This window comes from Hemicordylus capensis, chromosome 1 (genome assembly GCF_027244095.1).
Source record: "Hemicordylus capensis ecotype Gifberg chromosome 1, rHemCap1.1.pri, whole genome shotgun sequence".
NCBI classification, from domain to species: domain Eukaryota; kingdom Metazoa; phylum Chordata; class Lepidosauria; order Squamata; family Cordylidae; genus Hemicordylus; species Hemicordylus capensis.
The window spans coordinates 392879419-392903997 of NC_069657.1; the positions used below are offsets into that span (position 1 = coordinate 392879419).

At 41.9% G+C, this 24579-nt stretch overlaps 1 protein-coding gene across 2 annotated transcripts in view; it reads right to left on the reverse strand.

Moving 5' to 3' along the window:
• The window catches only part of RMDN2 (regulator of microtubule dynamics 2), a 47557-nt gene extending 40495 nt beyond the window's left edge, over positions 1–7062 (reverse strand). For both annotated transcript variants that reach the window (XM_053303541.1, XM_053303534.1), the window contains exons 1-2: positions 6925–7062; positions 4549–5004 (exon numbers count right to left, since the gene is read on the reverse strand). In XM_053303541.1, coding sequence (XP_053159516.1) covers positions 4549–4991 — 443 coding nt within the window. In that variant the 5' untranslated portion in view covers positions 4992–5004; positions 6925–7062. The remainder of the gene's footprint in view (positions 1–4548; positions 5005–6924) is intronic.
• Between the last annotated feature and the right edge of the window lie 17517 nt (positions 7063–24579).

The window sequence follows — 24579 nt, forward strand, 5'->3', positions numbered from 1 at the left end:
CATCAACTCACAAGGTGGTCTCACAAACCATCTCTCTCAGCCTGAGCTCCCCTACTACAGTATGAGGAACTGTAAAACCACCTTGTATTACAATAAGGATTACATCAAGGTAATACTTGTGACACCTTTGAATGTGCAAATAATCTATAATATTATCATTCTGTACACCTCATGGGCCACTGGACTTGTGTTCTTCCTAAGAGTCTCCCAGATGCCAAATATACTTTTGAAACTGAATGGACTCTCAAAAGCAGTTTGTGATAAGGCATGAAGGCACGTGCCATATATGTGTTAAAACTTCAACTGGAACTGTCCAGTTGAGTACGCCTAAAAAACCCTACAACTCTTTGGGTCCTAGTTTCAATCTAAAGCCAGCCTAAATTCAGTAAAATTTAAAAATGAATCTCTTTCAATGCATGCAGCCTCTACCTTATGCTTCTGGTGGAATATTTATGTTTTAAATTAAAGAGATAGATTTTAATTTGATTAAAACTACCGACTGAAAGTGCTTGAAGACACTGAACAGTAGCAAAGATGTAATATTATGAAGTGGAATTACAAGTTTCTGCAAATCATGAGCTTTGGCGCTAACAGTTTTTCGGCACTATACCAAACAACCTTTGAGGCTTATAGGCATTTTGATTTATCATGGGAATCAATGTCGTTCATTGAATCACTGAAGCCTTGAGATGAGAAGAATTATCTCTTCCCTGCCAACAAAAACAACTTTGTCCTTTAAAACTGTCTGTCAAGGCCTCTCAAGGCTGACAAGGCAATAATGAGTATTATAAGATCTGCTGTGTACATCAAGATTAACACATCAAGAAGACTGGATTTCTTATTACAAATTTGCAATGACTTTTTAATGTGATAATCTTTGCACTGGTTTTTGACTTATGAAAAAACTACAGCTGTATAAAATCAAACCTAAAGGAAAATAAATATTGGTTCAAAATTCCTCTCTCCAGTGCTCAGACTATAGAGGAGGCAAACAAGAAACCAAATCCATGAAAAGAAGTGGTCTGAGCAAGCCAGGCAGGCAGCTCATGCCCTGCATTGGCCCTGACTTTTCACCTTCATTTTGGCAGGCATTTGAGTGAGTGCCTTCTACATCTGGGAAAGGAGAACCACCATGAAAGCCATGACCCATTGGTACAGGAGCCAAAGGAGGGAAAGGACTGGGAGATTTCCCTTTTCTCCCCACCTCTGCCTGTGAAATCTCTTAGGCTTCTTACTAATGTTTTAAGAATTGTCACAGTTATAAGGTCATGGAACATAAAAAGACAAGTGGAACAGACAAAATATTTTACAGTCAGCATTTCAGCCCTCTGCCTTTTGAAGTAGACCATTGCCAATGTATATTTATTTTTCTATGTTTTACATTAGAATCACTTTTAAAAAAAATCTGTACTGACTACACACAACAGGAGTTTCCAAACACTGGTTGGGCATAACCCATGGCAAAACTTCAGAATCAGCACCTAGCTATCCATCGGCAGAGCTTTATTTCTTCTTCCTGTACCAATAAGCTGTAACCTTCACATGATTGCCCTCTAATGGCCGATTCTCAGAATGATTATATTCAAACATTATTTAATACAAGCCTGCTCAACTTAGCCCCGCCACCAGCTGATTCGAGTGCAAAGCGAATCTACCCAGACACTCCTGGCCAAATCTGAGCCTGAACAGAATTGCACCAGATTCAATTCAAAACAATTCGATATTTGAGTTCCTCCTGTTAATTCCCCCAGATTCCCAGCTTTCATTTAAAAAAAGAAGCTAAGCTCTAGCCCTTGTAAAAGTGGAGTTATGGAGCAAAATGTGCAGTCACTATTTTTCAAGTATTTGGATTCTTTAGTGAATAATAACTTTCCCGCACTGAATCCCTATGAGGATTCATTACACACCTTCATTTCTTCTATTCATTTTGACTGTTTTTGGACAGTGCCAACTACACCCTCTCCCACCCACAAGGCAGTGGGGTACTACTTAGTTTATGTTCTAGGAATTTTTTCAAGTATTTAGACTGGTGTCTAATAACCTTTCCTCATAATGAATCCCTATGAGGATTCATTACACACCAAAGAGTCTAAAAACCTCAAAAATTCCTAAAATATAAACTGAGTACCCCAGTGGCTTGAATGTTGGGGGTGGTTGGCATATGGGATGCCTCTAATTCCCCATCCCCACCCTCAAAGCAGTGGGGTTAAAATGAACAGAATCGTTTTGGGCGGTATAGAAATATGCTAAATAAATACATACATACATAACAGAGACACCAAAGAATCTAAACACTTCAAAAATTCCTTAAAAATAAACTGAAATAAAAATAAATCCCAGTGTGTGCGGTGTGGTGCGTGTGTGTGAAGTTGACACATGGCATGTGGAAGTTGGCACTATCCAATGACAGTCAAAATGAACAGAAGAAATGAAGGCGTATAATGAATCCTCATAGGGATTCATTGAGGAAAAGTTATTATACACCAAAGAATCCAAACACTTGAAAAATAGTGACCACACATTTTGTTCCATAACTCCACTTATACAAGGACTAGAGCTTAGCTTTAAAAAAAATTAACCTGGAGATTCATGGTAGGGTTAGGGATAAGGTGAATTTGAATGCTCATTATTTCCTATGGTGGAAATATACAAAAACAGTAAAAACTAAAAAAAACCACACCATTAAAAATCAACCAAGTGCCCCACTGACTTCATATTTGGGTGGTAGGTGGCACCCATGGGGACATACCCACCACCCAGATTTGCTGCCCTTCGGACCTTTAGAAGGGGGCCAAAACTATCTGAATCAAATCTGATCAGATTTGAGTTTGCAGATTCAATTTTGAATCAAATCTGGCTGATTCGATTCAACCTCGAATTGAATCACCAAAAACTGATTCATGTACATCCCTAATTCTTCAATTCTAAAAGCTCTATCATATCAAGCAATAATATATTTTCAGTGTGTTAACACAGTGAAAATCAGCATGTCCAAAGGGGAAAGGCGTGTCCAATATGTGATGGAATGTGGAATTCATGCCCAGTCATGTCCCCAACCAGTGCTTGTTTACAGAGATGCATTTCCCCTTCAAACATGTATTTCACAGACTGTGAAAACAAACATCTCCTATGAAGGTTTCTACCTTCAGCTTCTAATGACACTTGCAAAACCCTATACGAATGGTAGTGTTCACTTATCTGCCTCCACTCAAGAAAGCTTTGAGCCAGTCCTTGAATTGCATGAGGGCAGGAGTTCATGGGGGCAGACTCCAAAGATTAGACTGCTGCCGTTGTGAAACTGGAACAGGCTGCATCATGGATGTAACTAGCAGCAATCTTATGTCAAAAAGAAAAAGAGCTGCACTGTAATTCATTGTGCTGGGGCACTCGGATGTTACCAATTCTTTCTGATTGAAATGTCTGAACCACTTACTCGGAAGGAAACCCAGTGAAGATATTCTAGAATAAGGGAGTTGTGACAGGTGGGTTGTTAGTGATCTCACAAGTTTAGTCACAATGCTGAAATATTAGCACTTGAAATAAAACTACAGAAACAACAATAAAATATATTCTTGCTAGTGTTACATGATTGGTGTAGGTATTTTACAAAGATGATCAGGCACACAATAACACTGTGTGTTATTACGCAAGACAATTACGCAAAAGGAAGAGAGTTTTGGGGTTGCTACTGAAATTAAGGGCCGCCATGTTTTCATCCTCCTTAGCAGGCTAATATCAACTTTGTTGATATGGTTTTGTGGCCTCATTAAGTTTTATCGGTTTTTCATTTTAGTATTTTAATAATTGGAAATATTAGCTGTATCCGTGAGTTGCTTTGGTTTTTGGAAGAAGGACAAAGCTTAAAGGTTTTTAACTTCGTAATTCACTGTATATCAACTTGCAGTACATCACAGACAACATGTGTGTATTTTGCTACATGTATAAATGCTGGCCAGGGTTCCTGGAGTGTGCACACAGCTTTAGGTCCAGTTTATGTTCAAGTGGAAAAAAATAACTTCCAAGCAGTATTAGCACACTGGAAGGTGAGACAGGAGCAAGAATGATCCAGCATTTGATAAAACTGTATTGGCAGAGGTACAAATGCTACAATGGCAGAGATAAGTTTCACCATAGAAACATAATCTTCCATTGTAAACATAATGAGACTGAGAAGTGCAAAGTATGTGTCACAGTCATATTACAGGTAGCTGGAACTGAAGCAAACCAAGGAATAAGCTAATACAGACCACTTGAAAAGTTTTGCAAAATGAGGACTAACTACTGTACCTAATCACAGGTGGCACAAGCAAAGGCAACATCTGCTCTTTCCATTGACTTTCCTATATTTTCCTTTTGTGTGTGTGCACGTGCACACACACACACATACACACACTTTTCATATTTTAGTGGGCTGGAGAGCTTTTCTGAGTGTTAAAGAATATAACACAGAAATGCAAACTTTTTTCTTTAAAAGAAAATTGTGATTTTTAAAAGTTAGAGCATTTTCTTAAAGGTCGGATTAAACCTGAAATATTTTAAAATACTCACCCGCCTTCACTTTCTGCCTCTTCAGAACTGGTGGTGTCCGACACACCCCGACCTGTCTCAACTTTCCTTTTTCTTGTTGCTCTGTGTAATGGACTGCTCCGGGGAGTATCTGTTTTTCCTTGGAGTTCATCTTGAACAAGTTCTTCCAGCCTGGGAATAGCTTCTTTCAGAAATGCCACCTCTCTTTTAAGTTCTTCCACACTTCCCAGTAAACCATTCAATTTGTTCAGTATCTGCAGCTGCCTTCCTTGTAAGATCATCATGGTTCCTTGTTCATTATGAGTTTCAAAGGGAAAATCTACCAAATCAGTACTAGTCTCTGAATTTTGAACTGCAGTTTTCCTAATTTTCTGGGTCCTTTGATACCAAATTAGGACCAAACCTATCCCTGCAGCCCCTGCCATTAGGCCAAATAGTAGCCTTTTGTTTTCAAAATGAGACATGCCTTTTCTTCTTCTGAAATGATACACAAAATAGAAGAGAAATGAGCTTCTAACACTCTCTGTGAACCTTTCTTTCATAGCAAAGACTCGAGGGATATAAGACTCAAAGACTCAAGCTCCATGTAGAAACCAGTTATTCAGGACTCAATTGAGAAATAGGCAATTAAGGCTGCAACCTTAAACATACTTGGAAGCAAGGTGGTGAAAATCCATTGCAATAAGTGTTTGATGAATTAACATAGCAAATGAAATTGATTTTCTAATCTGAATACACTTTTGGTCTAAATAGATCAAAATAAATCCAGGTCTTTAGGATTAATTCATTTGAATTCTAGCTTTGCCCCTATGAATCTATCAGGGTACTATGAAAAAATGCTAATAAATACCTTCAGAACATATTTTGTATAAATTTCTAAAGACTTCAGATTACCTTACTCTTACACCCAAGATCTACATGCCAACTGGACAATTATTTCAGTTCCAGATTAAAGACATCTGGCTTCCTGTTTGAATAGGGGCTTTTGAGTGGTATAATCAGAGACCACAATCCAAACAGACTTAACAGTATTTAACTCTGCCTGGATGGCATCCATTGTTTTAATTGACTTTTTATACACTTGGCACCTGCCTTGAGCCTCTGGGATGTGGTGGGCTATAAATCTAAAAGTAAATTGATAGAACAAAAGGTTCCCCCAAAATTACAGAACAAGTCTGTTGAAAAAAACATCTCTGGATACCAATTTCAAATACATTATGTGAGCTGGTGTGTTCAGGGGCTAGAGAGTAGCTAATATAGGCTGTATGAGCTGAAGTGAGTCTACGTTTGGCATGGATTCTTTTTGTGATCTTGGGCAGATTGTATTCTCTCAACTTTCATTCTCATTTGGTAAAAATAGTGACAGTGGTCTACTACTAGGATTGTTTTGGAGGGCAACACACTCAAGACTGGAAAGCACTTTACAATTTAAGTTTGTAATCCTACATTTATACATACCAAAAAGTTAACATCATAAAGCCAGCAGGACTAACTTCAAGTAAACATGCATAGGATCAGATTGTATACAGCTGTACAACCTATAATCAGCAGCTATATAAGCTGTGTCCTGTGCAGAACACAGTTACTTCGAAATAAGCCCTGCTGAACACAATAGGACTTACTTCTAAACAAATATGCAAAGTTCAACCTTTTAACATGCCTACTTAAACCAGTCCTATTTAAACCAGAGGTGTAACAAGGTTGGAGTGGGCCCTGGAACAAAAGGTGATGGGTCCCAGTGCCTGCCCATCCCTTGACTTCTTCAGAGAGATAGGAAAGGGAGAGCAACCCGACACTCGATTATATCTCCACCCCTGATTTAAACAAATTGACTAAAAGTAAACATGATTAGGTCAGGGCTCCCAAACTGCTACACAAATGATAAGTTTTAGTGGTGGGGAAGGAACCCGATGAAAATCAATGGGATCGATCTAGTTTCAATAAGATCCACTTTCTGTCTGTGTCCTAAATACTATTTGCTTGAGTTCCCAGGTCATCGAGGTTGGAGAAGTGGCTGGGAACAGCAAGTATGCAGTTTCAGCAAACCCTGATAAGAATGGTTAACCACACAGGAAAGGATGAGAGCCAGTGGGGGACCCTGCTATAAGACAGAAGAACGAGCGCCGTAACTAGTAACTGACCTGGGCACTCACTAGCCCCTTGGGCAAGTAATAGGTAAATGGGCAGGAAACCGACCGGATAACCTGAACGGCGCGCAGGCTAAACGGGAGAAATAGCAACTAGGGGCAGCCGACAGAGGCTGAGACTGGCAAACGCTTAACCCTAGGAGGAGCGAGTATCGTCCCCTGCCAGCTGAAGCGCACGCCCTGCCGTTTCCTCGAAGGAGAGAGAGGGCGCTTCTGCTTTGAACAGCCTATGCCACCTCTTCCTACATACCAGAGGAGCCGCTTCAGCTCTCAGCTTGGGTTGAAGACGCTGCCCTGCCCGTAATGTGAAACGTCCCTGTCCCTATTTTGTGAAACTTCCCTTTCTGTGCTACTGGGCATGCTCAAATGCAGTGGGAGCATGCTCAGTGTCATCAAAGGAAGCGGCTTTCTTTTTTCTGCCCTCAACTCCTGTGGGCTTTTCTCCCCCCACCCTTTCCCTTCAGAACGGGAAGGAAATAGATCCCAGTTTCGCAGAACAGTATCAGATTTTGTTGCTTGTGTTAATTTGAATCCCAAGGACTCTGAAATGCATTGAGGGAAGGACTACAATCGTGTTTGTTAAGGGAAATTTGAAGTGCTGTTAAATGCATGGAGAGCTGGCAAGAAAAAAGCATGCCCAGTCTCTCCAAATGTAGCCAGTGCCCTTACTCTGAAGATACAACTGTGATAAATTCTTGTCCTCCTGAAATCCAAGCTCATCCGATTTATATAATATTTGCAATGCTCTCCTAACAATGTCTTATTTGCAGTGCTATTGAATTGCAGTTACATAAACAATTTCCCTTTCTATTTTTTGTATTAGATGGGTTCTTTTCCAGTGTTTGCTACTGAATTCCAAACCGCACGCACATCAAAAAGCATAGGAACATTGGAAGTTGCCTTACACTGAGTCAGATCATTTCTCCATCTAGCTCAACTCAGTATTACCTACATAGATTGACCTGGGACCTTTGTAATTAAAATCAGAAACTATTTGTGCTCACTCCCCCCTTTTCTTTGCATTGTAACTCTCCATAATGCATTGTTTTTGCTTTAGGAAAAGTGTTGTTTGCAATTATCTTGGGCTCACTTCACTTTATAAACTTGCCAATTTTTATAAATATGCCAATCTGTCAGCAGAGGCGTAACTATAGGGGGGGCAGGGGGGGCACGTGCCCCCGGGCGCCATGACCATTTTTGGTCATGTGGGGGGCGCCGCCATGACAAAAATATATATTTTTAAATTTTTTAAAAAATTTTTGTTAATACAAATGTTTCCTGCTCAGTGCAGCAGTGCTGCAGCAGTCAAGGGAGCGCGTCGGCACCCCCTTCCCCATGAGCGGTCCCTTCCGTGCCACCCGCGCCCCCCCCCCCCATTGCTTTGCTGGCGCCTGGCAGCCAGTCAGTGGCCTGGCTTGGCGGCGGCGGCGGGAGCTTGTGAGGAAAAACCTAAGTATAATGTAGTATGTTGGGGGGGCAGGGGGCGCGGGGGGGCGCCATTTCAATGCTTGCCCCGGGCGCCGTTTTCCCTAGTTACGCCTCTGTCTGTCAGACCTCTCTGGAGGCTATAGGCCACCTCCAGCCTCAAAGGCAGGATGTCTCTGAGTTCCAGTTGCAGGGGAGTAACAGCAGGAGAGAGGGCATGCCCTCAACTCCTGCCTATGGCTTCCAGCGGCATCTGGTGGGCCACTGTGCGAAACAGGATGCTGGACTAGATGGGCCTTGGACTTGATCCAGCAGGGCTGTTCTTATGTTCTTATGTTCAGTGAAAGAGTTAAGGGCATGATAGCTAGGGGAGAAACTTTGTGGTGCCCCCTTTGCAGGCAGCAGGCTTTGAGAGTTTGAATTTGCCCCCCCAAACAGATGCAAAAAGTGGATTTTTTTTTACCCCAGACAAAAATTGGGCTAGGTTCTAATGTGCAATTAAAAACCCTACTCGTGTGTGAATTTAACATGGTTTGGGTTTACTGCCTATTATATATGACTCCCAGTGACACAAGCTACTTAGAAATACAATACACTCTATCACACTTGTTTGTTTTTTAATTAATATAACATCATCTCAGAACATGGCATTTTCCAGTGTATAAGGGGACAGTTCCTTGACCTAAGGAGCATACAGTCTAAACATTCAGTACAGTAAAGGTGAGAGAAGAAGAGGTGGGAAATGGGAGCTATTTATAATTGGGAACTATTTACTATTAACTATTTACTATTAGTTCCTTTTTCCCATTTACTATTGGGGAATTTCCCAATAGTAAATGGGAAAGGATGTGCATTTATTCAGGGATGGCTCTAGGGGATCTGGCGCCCAGATGCAACATTCTGTTGAGCGCCCTTAGTTATCGTGAAAAATAAAAATTCAAAATACAATTAGTGTGTATTCAAAATTTAATACACAAAGATTTTATGTAATTATGTACATAACATTGTATATAATATAATTATGTATGTAATATATATGGACTTTGAAGAAGCAAGATAGAAAAAGCATCGACACTTTTGAACTTTGGTCCTGGAGAAGACCTTTGAGAATACCATGGACAGCCAGGAAAACAAACAAATAGATCGGGTTGGGATAATGATAGAAACCTTATAATTTAAGGTTTCAACCTTAGCTGAAGTAAACTTAGTTGAGTAAATGTCAGACTGCTAATTGTTTACGCTGATATAATATGCTGAAGCAGGCAGCTCCTCCCTCAAGAGCAGGGAAAGGGGAACCTGTTTTCCACTCCTTTCAGGGTGCAGCTCCTCCACAGCTTTTCACCCCGTCTGATAGCATATGCTCAGGCAGCTCCGCCCTCCCTCAAGAGCAGGGAAAGGAGAACGGTCGGACGCGCAGGCAGGAAAACAACACAGGCTAGAGAATTGGTTGGTTTCTGCTGCTTGTTGTTTAAACCTTTGTCATCAGCTTCTGTGATTGCCACTTGAAAGGACAATTAGGGGGAACTAATGGAAATGTCAGTTACAGATTCAAACTGATACAATAGGAAGAGAGCTGGTCTCTTGGTAGCAGGCATGACTTGTCCCCTTAGCTAAGCAGGCTCCGCCCTGGTTGCATATGAATGGGACACTTGATGTGTGAGCACTGGAAGAGATTCCCCTCAGGGGATGAAGCTGCTCTGGGAAGAGCAGAAGGTTTCAAGTTCCCTCCCTGGCTTCTCCAAAGATAGCGCTGAGAGAGATTCCTGCCTGCAACCTTGGAGAAGCTGCTGCCAGTCTGTGAAGACAATACTGAGCTAGATAGACCAATGGTCTGACTCAGTATATGGCAGCTTCCTATCTTCCTATGTTCCTACACGCAAATAATGTGCCATGCACAGTGTGGCACACAAAAACATTATATCTCACCTCCAGCCCCCCACCTCTGGCTCTGACTTTACAAGAAGTAAGGTCTCCAGGATAGCTGAGAAGAGATAAGTATCTGCCTCTCAAGCTATATTATTTATGGCCTATAGAAGAACAGGTTCATTTCTCATGGGTTTATGAAATCTCATGGGTCCTCTGTCCCTTACAGATTATTATTACATTTATATCCTGCTCTTCCTCCAAAGAGCCCAGAATGGTGTACTACATACTTAAGTTTCTCTTTCACAACAACCCTGTGAAGTAGGTTAGGCTGAGAGAGAAGTGACTGGCCCAGAGTTACCCAGCTAGTTTCATGGCTGAATGGGGATTTGAACTCGGGTCTCCCCAGTCCTAGTCCAGCACTCTAACCACTACACCACATTTATACACATGCTACATGGAAGATGCTGAAAGGCATCATCTTATACTGCGCGGGAGATGGCAATGGTAAACCCCTCCTGTATTCTGCCTAAGACAACCACATGGCTCTGTGGTCACCAGGAGTAGACACCAACTCAATAGCACACTTTACCTTTACATGTCCAGAACTGAATGACGAGTGAGTGTGCGTGTGTGTGTGTGTGTGAGAGAGAGAGATCCGTATATATATTACATAAGAACATAAGAACAGCCCTGCTGGATCAGGCTCAAGGCCCATCTAGTCCAGCATCCTGTTTCGCACAGTGGCCCACCAGATGCCGCTGGAAGCCTCAGACAGGAGTTGAGGGCGTGCCCTCTCTCCTGCCATTGCTCCCCTGCAACTGGTACTCAGAGGCACACCCTTGAGGCTGGAGGTGGCCCACAGCCCTCTGACTAGTAGCCATTGATAGACCTCTCCTCCATGAAGTCATCCAAACCCCTCTTAAAGCCATCCAGGTTGTTGGCCGTCACCACATCCTGTGGCAGAGAGTTCCAGAAGTGAATCACACGTTGTGTGAAAAAGTACTTCCGTTTGTTGGTCCTAGACCTCCTGGCAATCAATTTCATGGAGTCACCCCTGGTTCTAGTGTTGTGTGAGAGGTTCTAGTGTTGTGTGAGTGTTGTGTGTGAGTGTTGTGTGAGAGATTCTTTAAACTAAAGTGTAACATATAAGTAAGGTATTCATTTCACAGCAATTCACTGGCCAGCATGAACAACCACCTTCACAAAATCCTTCTTACTCCCCTCTATCTCATCACTGAAACTTACACAAGATCACACACAGGCTTTTTTCTTTGTGCCAATTAATCTCAATTTTGTGCATACATTCATGATTAAGCAGGCAAAACACTCAAGTAGTCCTTGCTCCTTATTTTCACCCTTTAAAAAATAGTCCCTACCTATGCCTGTAAATTTTCAATTAACTCAATATAATTATACTGAAAATTAAATTGAACATTATACTGCATTAAGCAACTAAAACATACTGCATTTTTGCATTTTTGCCCTGGATTCTACAGGCACTGCATGTTTTGCATTCAGTACTCTGCCATCCCCAGAATCACGGACACAGAGTGATTTCATGCCTGATATCTCTCCATTTCACAAAACATCCCCCATATGCACCCCTCCATTTTTGCTTACTGTTTTTGAAATATGAACAATATCGGACCTCTGAAAAGTATAAGCATGCATATGTATTCAGTACTTGGTTTGGGCCCCTTTTGCAGCAATTACTGCCTCAATGCGGCGTGGCATGGATGCTATCAGCCTGTGGCACTGCTGAGGTATTATGGAAGACCAGGATGCTTCATTAGCGGCCTTCAGCAATTCTGCATTGTTTGGTCTCATGTCTCTCATCCTTCTCTTGGCAATGCCCCATAGATTCTCTATGGGGTCAGGTCAGGCGAGTTTGCTGGCCAGTCAAGCACAGTACACTGTATACTTTTCAGAGGTCCGATATTGTTCTATTCTTCAATCCTTGTCTTCTTGGTTCCATGTAATATTCTAATTTTCTGAGATTGTGGATTTGGGGTTTTCATGAGCTGTACGCCATGATCATCACAATTATAACAAATTAAGGCTTGACTTATCTCACTTTGCATGTAATGCGTCTTGTCTCATATATCAGTTTCACCTTTTAATTTGCATTACTGAAATTAATGGACTTTTGCACGATATTCTAATTTTCCGAGTTTCACCTGTACAGAGAGTCTAGCCCAGAAAGCAAGCAAGGGGAGGAGGAGAGCCTCTTTCTAGGCGGCTCTGGTCAAGTTTGTTTGATAGTTCCTTTGCAAAACAAAGAGAGTCCCTTTGTTTTGAGTTGATGACTTGTTGACTCAGACTGAGCAGAGGGCACTGGCAGCTGGGAGAATAAAGGGAAGTCCAAGTCCACCCCCCACCTCTTCGAGTCTGTCTGTCTTTGCAATCCACTTCGGAATTGGCAGCCTGCTTGGCTGCAGATTCCCTGCCCTGAAAGAGACATAAAAGCCTGTTTCTTTTCTTCAAGTTCCATCGGCAGTGGCACCTTCCCAGCCCAGTGGGTGGTGCTCTGCGCCTCCCAGAAAGCTGCACCCTGATGCAACGCATCTCTTGCTTACTCTCAAGAGCCGGCCTTGCATTTATTTCAATTACATATACTTAGGTTTAATTACAGCAGGGTATGGTGACTAAAGGATTGTGGCAAAGACTTAATGCAAATCGTGGGGTGTGAGGATCTCATTTTTGCTATTACTCAAATCACATTTTAAAGTTTCGGGCATGTATATGTGTGATTGTGTGTGTGTGTGTGTGTGTGTGTGTGTATACACACACACATTTCTTCCAGTTACTAAGACATCTACTGCAAATAACAGAGTTGTGGGGAATATGGTGCTACAGGTTATGTAGGTGTTTATTGCCTGGCACAGTGGTGACATTGATGAGGACTGATACACAACAGACTTCCTGCATGTGTTGTCCTGTTATCTCTCTTATAGAATTTATATTGCTATTAACATATAGGGTGAGCACTTCCTTGCTATGCAACACAAGCATGGGAACTCTTTCATACTACTGAAAGGGAGGAGGGGATGAAATGGTGAACAGGGTTGAACAGATTGCTCCCTTACCTGCAAGTGTACCAGGATTCAGAGCCTGTTTGTAGTGGTTGAGAAAGAGCAGTTTCATCAGGCAGTTGCACTAGGGAGGAAGAGGGTGGCATAGCTTGGTCTTCCTCCTGGAACAAAGACCTGCCACTCCTATTACAACCTAGCAATTGGTGGCTATTTATTTATTTATTTATTTATTTATTTAATACATTTCTATACCACCCAAAACGCAAGTTCTCTGGGCGGTTCTTTGGCCAATGCAAGTAGAATGCAAGTTCTCTGGCCAATGACTATCTCCTACAGGCAGTGATGGATTAACGGAGAGGCAGAGTAGGCATTTGCCTACAGTGGCAAAATTTGAGGAGCAGCCAATTTTGTCCCTCCTCAAATTTTGCTGCCCCTCTGTCTGGGCAGCAGCAACAGTGGCAGCAAAGGTGGAGTGGACAAGAAGAAAGTCCCCCCTTTTACCTTTTTTAAAAAAAGCAAACCTTTTTTGTTTAAGGTAAAAAAGGGCGGCAAAAGCCTTTTTGCCTATGGGCGGCAAAAAGCTTAAATTTTGCTTTTTTCTACTGCAGTGGTCTAAATATGCGTCTTCCTTCCTCCCAGGCTATTATAGCATGTGAGATGCAGCAATGTTTAGAACCCACTGTTCACAGTTTCAATCCCAGAATGCTCTCTTCTGAAATCTGGTAAGTCCATGAGAGTTGCACGTCCTTTGCATTTTTTATTTACGATGCTTATGCTATATCCTAAATGGAAAATGGTGCTCCAAAACAGTTAAACTATTATTATTATTATTATTATTATTATTATTATTATTATTATTATTATTATTATTATTTCTTGTTTACACAGTCAGACAGGTGTTAGTGACTGGTTTGTTTTATCCAGACATCGAGTCCTTCCCAAGGACCTGGGATGCCAGAATTTTATTGTCAATGGTTATAGATATCGTCTCAGAATATAGGCTGTTCCCAGTAAAGCTGCTTTTTGTAATTGGCTGATGGTGATTTCTGTGGCCCCTATGGTGTTGAGGTGCTCTTCAAGGTCTTTTGGAATTGCACCCAGGGCGCCAATTACCACTGGGATTATTTTGGTCTTCTTCTGCCACAGCCTTTCAATTTCAATTTGGAGATCTTTGTATTTGGTGATTTTTTCTGTTTCTTTTTCTTCTATTCTGCTATCCCCTGGTATTGCTATGTCGATTATTTTCACTTGTTTTTCTTTCTTCTCGACTACAGTTATATCTGGTGTATTGTGTGGCAGATGTTTGTCTGTCTGTAGTCGGAAGTCCCATAATATTTTTACATCTTCATTTTCTTCAACTTTTTCAATTTGATGGTCCCACCAATTTTTGGCTACAGGTAGCTTGTATTTTTTGCAGATGTTCCAGTGTATCATCCCTGCTACCTTGTCATGCCTTTGTTTGTAGTCAGTCTTTGCGATCTTTTTACAACAGCTGACTAGGTGGTCCACTGTTTCATCTGCTTCTTTACAAAGGCGGCACTTGCTGTTTGTGGTGGATTTTTCGATTTTTGCTCTTATTGCATTTGTTCTTAGTGCCTGTTCTTGTGCAGCCAGTATTAAACCCTCTGTTTCTTTCTTCAAGTTGCCATTCTTAAGCCATTGCCAGGTCTTGGTGATGTCTGATTTTCCACTTATATTGTGCAAATATTGACCATGCAGGGGCTTATTTCTCCATTTTTCTGCTCAGTTCTTGACTTGTTCTTTCTTGTAGGCCTGTTTTGTTTCATTGGTGTTGAATAGTTTCGCGTTATTGACCATTTGAAGTGCATCTTCTTCACTGTCCTTGATATATTGTTCAAGGCCTCTTTTCTCCTCCTCTACTGTTTGATGGACTTGCAGCATTCCTCTTCCACCTGAGCTGCGAGGGAGGTATAGCCTACCTACATCACTGCGGGGGTGCAGAGCATGATTGATAGTCATTATTTTCCTGGTCTTACAATCCAGCGTCTCTAGCTCTGCCTGGGTCCAGTCTATTATTCCTGCAGTGTATCTGATAACAGGTATAGCCCAGGTGTTTATGGCTTGTTTGGTGTTCCCACCATTGAGTTTGGACTTGAGGATTTTTCTCTCCTGATGTATTCACTTCCAATTTTTCTTTTAACTTCAGTGTGTGCGATGTTATCAGCCTGGAGAATGCCCAAGTATTTGTAATGTTCTTTCTCTTCCAGGTTCTTGATGTTGCTTCCATTGGGTAGTTCTATTCCTTCTGTTTTTCTTATTTTTCCTCTGTTCATTATTAATGCAGCACACTTGTCTAGTCCAAACTCCATTGCTATATCGCTACTGAATATATGGACAGTGTTTAGCAGTGATTCGATTTCTGACTGGGACTTTCCATACAACTTCAGATCATCCATGTATAGCAGATGGTTGATTTGACTTGATGTTTTAGATGTTTGGTATCCGAGGCCTGTTTTGTTTAGTATTTGTGAAAATGTGGTCATGGCGATTACAAGCAGAGGGGATAGTGAGTCCCCTTGGGAAATGCCTCTTCTAATGCTAACCTGTCCAAGTGTCTCGCCATTGATTGTTAACTGCGTACTCCACATGCTCATTGCTTTTTTAAAATAAATAACTGAATGTTTTTGCTGACACCAGTTGTTTCTAAACATTTTAGTATCCATGTTTGAGGCAATGAATTGAAGGCTTTCTTGTAGTCAATCCATGCAACACTTAGATTGGTTTTTCTTCTCTTGCAGTTTTCTAAAATCATTTTTTCAATCAGCAGCTGGTCTTTTGTGCCTCTGGTGTTCGGGCAATTTCCTTTCTGTTCAACTGGAAGCTGTTTGTTAGTTAATAAGTGTTGCATCACTTCATCTGCTATTATTCCAGTTAATAATTTGAACATGGTTGGCAGGCAGGTTATCGGTCTATAATTACTTGGAACTGCACCTTTTGCTGGATCTTTCATGATGAGATGAGTTTTCCCAGTTGTTAGCCATTGTTCAATATCACCTCCTTGCAAAATGTGATTGAACTATTTTGATAGTTGTTTATGAAGGCTTGTTAGGTGTTTAAGCCAAAAGCCATGCAGTTTATCGTCGCCTGGAACAGTCCAATTTTTAATTTTCTTTGCTCTTTCACTTATCAGTTCTGGTGTTATTATTAGATCTTGCATTTGTTGGTTACATTTTTTGACCTCTTTCATCCAGCCTGCTTTTTTTATTATAATCTATTGGATTGTCCCATAATTTCCCCCAGAATTGCACTATTTCTTCTTTATTTGGTGTTTCTACATTTCTTGCAGTTTCTCCTTCTATACTTTGGTAGAAACGTCTCTGATTCGACTGGAATTGGAGATTCTGCCTGTGTTGTGTAATTCTGGCTTCATACCTGCTAATCTTCTTTGACACTGCTGTTATTTGCTGCTTTATTATTTCCAGGACTTCCCTAATTTTCCTTGAATCTAGGTGGTATTTTTGGATCAGATACTGTTTGGTGTTTTCATTCTTCAGCTTCTTGTCTTTCATATCTTTCAATTTACTAGCATCTGATCTAAGCCTGGAGATTTTATTTTCTAATCTAATCTTCCATTTAGATGATGTACTGCTTTCTTTTTTTTACAGGTCCACTGATCTTATATCCGAGCTCTTGTGTTGTTATTGTTGCTGCACTGTACATTAGTTGGTTTGTTTCTTGCTAATTATTGGTTGTTATTTCTGCAAGTGCAGCATTGACATCTTTTAATGCCTGAGCGAGTTGTTTTTTGGCAACTGTTTTTAGAGCTGGAAGTCGAACCCTGGTGGTTGTTTGGTTCATGTGCTCAGTTATTTTTTGCTTTAGTTCTTTTTGCTTTTCTGTTAAATGGCGTTTGGGTTTTTGAGGTGAAGGCAAAGGGGCGGTTGCCTGGTTTTGATTTTGAAACAGTTCAGTAACAGTAGCACCCTCGATTTCCAACACCTCCTCCCCCTGCGCCTGAGCAACTTCTTCAATTGGTGGTAATTCTTCTTCCATATCTGGAGCCTGTGTTGCACTTTGCAGTTCTTCCAGCTCAACTCCTGTGAATACTTTATTCCTTATTATGAATCTTCTCTGGTCTGCTAGCCTTTGTTCTGTTATTTCTGTATCTGGATGCTTCTCTTTCCAAATTTGGTACATTCTTTTTAAATAACCTCTTCTAGTTGGACTAGACTTGTAATAGCAGATCGTTATTTCCTTGTTGGCATTTTTCGTATATTTTTTTCGGTTAAGCAATGTTTCTTCCAGTAACCTTACAGTCTCCAGCCCTGGTTGCTCAACTGAAGATCCTGAATCCTGTTGCCCACTTGCCACCAGATGTCCAGGGACTCCAGCACCTGGCGCGGTCCTTGTTGACTGCACCAACAGAGAGGGGAGAGGGGGATAGTAACTATTCCTTCTTCTTCTTCTTCTTCTTCTTCTTATTCTTCTTCTTCTTCTTCTTCTTATTATTATTATTATTATTATTATTTTACATTTATATCCCGCTCTTCCTCCAAGGAGCCCAGAGTGGTGTACTACATAATTGAATTTCTCTTTCACAACAACCCTGTGAAGTAGGTTAGGCTGAGAGAGAAGTGACTGGCCCAGAGTCACCTAATAACATTATAAATTATTTGGGCATATTTGTTTGTTTGTTTGTTTGTTTGTTTGTTTGTTTATGTGACTAGTATCCTGCCCTTCAACATATAAGTGTGTCCAGGATGGTTTAAAAAGGTTTTAAAATATAAAATCAATATTGACACTACATTTGTAACATACCATTATAAAAATGAAGGAAATAGGCAGATTTTTTAAAAGTAGCAGGTAAAACAACTGACAGCTTGTTTACAAGACCTGGAAAAACAAAGCAGTCTTCAGATGTAACAGTCAGCATCATAATCATTTGGAATGCACTTTGGGATAACCCACTGTGGATGTGTGTTAGTATAGTTTATTCCTAGGTAGATATCGGTAACAAGCCCACAAAAACATAACAAATGTAAGAGAAAGTGGGACTGCCTTCTTCAGTTAAATACCATTGTTGTTTTCTTCTCTTTGTCAACTTATAGCTGGAACAGAAAATTCTCTTAAAGAAGTTTTTAGCTGGGCTTAGCAAAATATGCTGCTGCTGTGTATATGGTTGTGTCCACACAGAGGCGCCCTTGCAGCAGTCTTTGATATCTGGACTCTCTTGCTTCCATTCAGTGTGGTCCATGAATTTTGCATGTTCTGATTTCATTTGCTGCCTTAAGCTCCTTCATCTCAGGTGTTCCTAGTGGAAGACTCTTTCCCCCAAACAGACACACTTTCAGAGTTATTCCATCCTTTGGGCAAGTAGCACTTTTGCCTCAGGCAGGCTCTAGTTACTTAGGAAATGGGATGTGGCCAGCCATTAAACACTTGCACTTCATCCACAGGGGTGTAAATGTTTTGCTGTGGGCTGCTTAAACTATGGATGATAGAATGAGATCCCACCCACCCCCATTCTAATGATGTAAGGGAATGGGAGGAGAGTAGTAGAACTGGTGAGGAATTAGATTGTGGTTCTGGAAGATGGTATGGAAAAGGGCAGTGCCATGGGTTCTTAAAGGATGCTTGCATAACCAAAGCAGAGCAGAACCCACGTTTTGTGCAAATAATCGACAGATTTATACAAATTGACTTTATGTTGTTGGAGTAGTCCCAATTTTCAAACTCCAAATCTGCCAATACCACTCAAAGGATGAGTGGTACTCAAACATATCTACACATCTTCTAGGATAGCACCTGGCATACCAGAGGAGTTATTTCAAAAAGTTTGATACTGCTTTCTAAACAACAACAACAACAACAACAAACAATTTACACAAAGTGGTTTAACAAAGTTAAAACATAAAAGAAATCTATATACAAAAGAGAAAAGTAAATAAACAGAAAAAATGCAGCAGAGAAGAACAAGCATCAACATTGGCTAAGAGGTAATTGAACTACAGTAACTGGAATAAACTGAAATAAAAGGTGTTAAGGACGTTCTTCACATAAGGCTTTTAGATGACATCACCTCCGGAATGGAGGGTGTGCCAGATTTACATATTGGCCAGATTTACCCTGAAGTCCCTGTGACCTATCGGGAAGTACTTCACATATAATTCGGGTTTTTCATTGTGTGTTAGCGTGTAGCCCGATTTATATCCAGGGTAAAAAAATCCACTTTCTTCGCTGAGTTTTTTTGGGCAACTTTGAACTCGCAGTAAAGCCTCAGGTAAAGCTTGCTTTGTGAAAATGCCCATTGTGGGGGTCTGTTGGATGCCCTTGGATAAGCATTCCATACATGTTCAAGCTGTTGTACCATGGTAATATTGCATACTCAACAAAGAGAAAGCAGCTGGGCCCTTCCCAGATGGTGATTTCGCTTTGCTTCACCACAGGAAGGGTGGTGTGCAATCATACATGGGGGAGTTACATCAAAGTCCGTTTAAGACATCAAGGTGCCCCCCCATACATGATTCAGATTTCCCCCTGCACGCTGGAGCTTAGCCCACATTAACTCCATGCTAAGAAGTTCCACTTTTTATAGCACGCTTTGGGGATACTTCAATATATCCCGACGTTTCTTCTGAGATGTATGGAGGGGACATACTGATAGAGCTCCTTTTCTTAAAGCCTCACTTTTATTTTTAATTTATTTTTAAAAATAGATTTACTTGGTGACCTTGCAGAAGACTGACTGCCTCAAGGAGGAGCAATTCAGTCACTTATCTTGTTGATCTTCCATCAGATTGATTGGGGAAGCAAAAAGAAAAGAAGAAAAGAAACCCAGATAAATCTATCCAGACCCCCAAACCCAGCAGAAGAGTGCAGTGGTGTGTAGGGAGGGCACAGGTGGCCTGTGTTTGGACTGCCTGCCCCGCCAACCCGGTGACACCCCCAACCCTGTTGTGCTTCCTGTTGTGCTTCCCCTCCCCTCCCTGCTGAGGCGCTCCTTCTTTTCCCACCACATGGTGGAGCCCCTTTTCTTCTCACCGCACACAGCGGTGGCAGCAGCAACCTCCCTGAGCAGCCCAGGGTAGGCTGCCCTGGCTCCGCCGCTCAGCCACCACCACTGCCCTCCCATGGCACCCGTCCCCCTCCAGTGCCCCCTTTCCCCCTTCCATGTATGGGTAGCCCCCCTTCTCCCTGCCGTGTGGTGGCAGCAGTGGTGATGGTGGCGGCAGCAGCCTCCCTGAGGGAGCACCCCAGGATAAGCTGCCCTGCCCCCACCGCTCAGCTGCCAATGCTGCCGCCGCCATGTGCACAGTAGGGAGAGAAGGGGTGCCCTGAGTGCGGCAGGGAGCGAAGGTATGTATGTGTATATGTATGTGCCGAGAGGAAGCAGTTTATGCAAGCACACCCAAGAGTTGGTAAGGAAAGGGTATGTACAATGAGGGCCTCGATGTACAATGAGGGCCTCCCCCCCCCAGTGTAAGCCTATATCAGAGTGGAACCTGTATGTGTGAAGAGGTGGTGGCTGAGTAGTGGGGACAGGGCAACCTACCCCAGACAGATCCCTCAGGGAGTCTGCTGCCGCCTCCATCACTACTCCTGCATGTGGTGGTGAGTAAAGGGGCACCGGGTCCCCGTCGTGGCCCCGACGGCAGCTGTGCATGGGTTCTTGGAACCCGGGCACACAATTACAGCTGGCTGAAGACAGTTGCCCTTCTCTACCTGCTTGAAAAAATAAAGGGATTTTTTCAAAGACACCCATCACGCATGCGCAGGTAAGAAAGAGAAGGAGCCGTGTCCCGCCTCCTCTAGAAAGCCATTGGCCAGAAGGGGCCAGAGAAAGACTGGGGAGCAAGCAGTATGAATGGTGAATGGTGAAAAATGACAAGGAATGGAGATGAGCCTGTTGTCTTCTATCCAGTATCTTTTATGTTTTGTTATTTAGAAGTTTGTCCCAGTGGGGATCCTGTAGAGAGTGTGCAGGGTGGAGTCAGAAAGGAAAAGGGAGGGAAAGGAGAAGGAGTAAATGGTGTTGTTTCTGAATAAACTCTTAGTTGAATCTATATAAGATTACTTTCTGTTTGTGAGGAAAGCAGAGATAAAACAGAACCCTATTAAAACAACACAGATATGAACAGCCCCCAGGTTTTTCTGAATTTACTTCACTTTTATGCGGCTAATATATGCCCTCATAATTCGCTCTACTTTACCCCACTTAATCTGCTGTCTGGGAAAGGCCCAGGAGGGAAATATGAAAAATACAGAAAAATGCAAGGGTTTTTAGAAAGATGCAGGGAACCTGTCATTCCAAACAGAGGAAATGAAAAGGCCTTGTGCAGCTCTAATTCTCTTTCTGTTTCATATGTCTGGCATATATGTATTTTCATGTTGATCTTGAGCCAACACACATGATTACCATTTATTTTATTTCAATCAGTGATTGTTTTTGTCAGCTGTGGAGGTCATCTAACAACTTCACCATGGACAAAGATGGCATTGCCACCCTGCCAAAAATCATGGGACTGTTTTTCAGTGGTTTGGGGTTTGTTGTTTGAGGTGGATTTTGTGCTTTGCTCCTGTTTTTAGCCTAATTTCCTTAAGGAAAGCAAGCTTATGAAAGTAGGCATTGTGTGTGTGAATCCGTGTGACCATAAGAACATCCCTGCTAGATCAGGCCCAAGGCCTACCTAGTCCAGCATCCTGTTTCACACAGTGACCCACCAGATGCCACTGGGGGCCTACAGGTAGGAGTTGAGGGCATGCTCCCTCTTCTGCTGTTGCTCCCCTACAACTGGTATTCAGAGGCATCCTGCCTCTGAGACTGGAGGTGGCCCACAGCCACCAGACTAGTAGTCATTGATAGACCTGTCTTCCATGAATTTGTCTAAGCCCCTTTTAAAGCCACCCAAACTGGTGGCCATCACCACATTACATGGCAAAGAATTCCATAGATTAATTATGTGCTGTGTGCAGAAGTACTTCCTCTTGTCGGTCCTAAATTTACTGACCTTCAGTTTCATGGGATGACCCCTGGTTCTAGTGTTGTGAGAGGCAGAAAAAATTCCACACCATGTATAATTTTATACACCTCAATCATGTCTTCGTTTAGTTGCCTCTTTTCCAAACTAAACCCCCCCAGATGCTATAGCCTTGCCTTATAAGGAAGCAGTTCCAGGCCCATCATCTTGGCTGTTCTCTTCTGCACTTTTCCAGTTTTACAATGTCCTTCTTAAGATATGGCGACCAAAATTGTACGCAGTACTCCCGATGTGACCGCACCATAGATTTGTACAAGGGCATTATAATATTAGCAGTTTTATTTTCAATCCCCTTCTTAATGATCCCTAGCATGGAATTGGCCTTTTTCATAGCTGCCACACATTGAGTTGACAGTCAATGAGCTGTCTATCACGACCCCAAGATCTATGTCCTGGTCAGTCACCAACAGCTCAGATCCCATAAATGTATATATGAAGTTAGAGTTTTTTGCCCCAATATGCATAACTTTACACTTGCTTACATTAAACTGCATTTGCCATTTTGTCGCCCACTCCTCCAGTTTGGAGAGATCTTTTCTGAGCTCCTCATAATCTGTTGTGGATTTCACTACCCTAAATAGTTTAGTGTCATCTGCAAATTTGGCCACTCTGCTGGTCAACCCAACTTCTAGATCACAATCTGTTGTGGATTTCACTACCCCGAATAGTTTAGTGTCATCTGCAAATTTGGCCACTTCGTTGGTCACCCCAACTTCTAGATCATTTATGCACAAGTTAAAGAGCACTGGTCCCAGTCCTGATCCATGGGAACCTCACTTCCTACTTCCCTCCATTGTGAAAACTGTCCATTTATTCCCACCCTTGTTTCTTGTCCTTCAACCAGTTACCAATCTACATATGAACTTCTCCCCTTATCCCATGACTGATAAGTTTGCTCAAGAAACTTTGGTGGGGAAATTTGTCAAAATCTTTCTGGAAATCTTTCTGACAAGTATGCTATGTCAACTGGATCACTTTTATCCACATGCCTGTTGAAACTCTCAAAGAATTCTATAAGGTTAATGAGACAAGACTTGCCCTTGCAGAAGCCATGCTAGTTCTCCTTCAGCAAGGCCTTTTCTTTCATATGTTTAACAATTCTGTCCTTAAATATGCTTTCCATCAATTTACCCAGCACCAAAGTTAAGCTGACCAGCATGTGATTTTCTGTATCCCCCCGGATCACTTTTTGAAAATTGGAGTTGCATTGGTTACTTTCCAGTCCTCTGGTACTGAGCCTGATTGTAGGGACAATATATTTTTGTTAGGGGATCACTAATTTCACATTTGAGTTCCTTCAGAACCCTTGGGTAGCTGCCATCTGGCCCTGGTGATTTGTAAATTTTTAGTTTTTCAAGACAGTTTAGAACATCTTCCCTTGTCACCTCAAATTGGCCCAGTTCTTCAGCCTCTAAACCTGAGAAGCTCAGTTCAGAGAGAGTAAATGGTCAGTATCTTCCACCATGAAGACAGATGCAAAGAACTCATTCAGCTTCTCTGCAATTTCCATATCCTCCTTAATAATCCCTTTCATGCCCTCATCATCTAAGTGGCCAAGTGCCTCCCTGGCAGGTTTTCTACTTTTTGTTATTCCCCTTGACACTTCTAGCTATTTGCTCCTCAAACTCTCTTTTTGCATCCATTATTGTGTCCTTGCATTTCTTTTGCCAGAGTTTATGTTCCTTCCTGTTCTTTTCATTTGGGCAGGACTTACATTTTCTGAAAGAACTCTTCTTCCCTTTTATAGCTTCCCTGACTCTACTTGTTAGCCATGCTGGCATCTTGAACTTGATGGTACCTTTCCTCCTTCTTGGTATACATTACAACTGAGCCTCTGTTGTTGTGGTTTTAAATAAGTCCCATGCTTTCTGGAGTGATTTGACTCTCCTGATTTTTCCTTTCAACTTCTTTTTTACCAGTCCCCTCATTTTTTAGAAGTTTCCTCTTCTGAAGTCCAATGCATCTGTTTTGGACTTCCTTGACAATTCTCCACTTGCATATATGATGAATATACTAATAATATATATGAATATATATCACACTATGGTCACTGCTACCCAATGGTTCTGCAACTCTGACATCCTGTACCAGATCCTGGGGACCACTCAGGATTAAGTCCAAGGTTGCCATCTCTCTGGTTGGTTCCACCACTAACTGTTCTAAGGCACAGTCATTTAGCATATCTAGAAATTTGGCCTCTTTTTCATTACCTGAATGTGAATTTACCCAGTCTATGTGTGGGTAGTTGAAGTTACCCGTTATTACTGCCCTGACTCTCTTTGATGCCTCTCTGATTTGCTTCTCCAACTCCAGGTCACTCTCAGCATTTTGATCCAGTGGGTGATAGCACGTTCCTAGTAACTCATTGTCACCCATAATGAGTCTGTGGAGGACTCCAGTCCACCCAGGTTTTCTAGCTTGTTAGAATCTATCCCTTCTTTAATATGCAGTATGTCCCCTGTTATTAACTTCACGATGCCTGGACCAATATGAGCCAAATTTGGTACAGTTGTAAGGACATCTAGGGATGCCTCAATGGCATAGCTTGTAATGATGTCATCCACCCCAATTCCAGGTGGACAT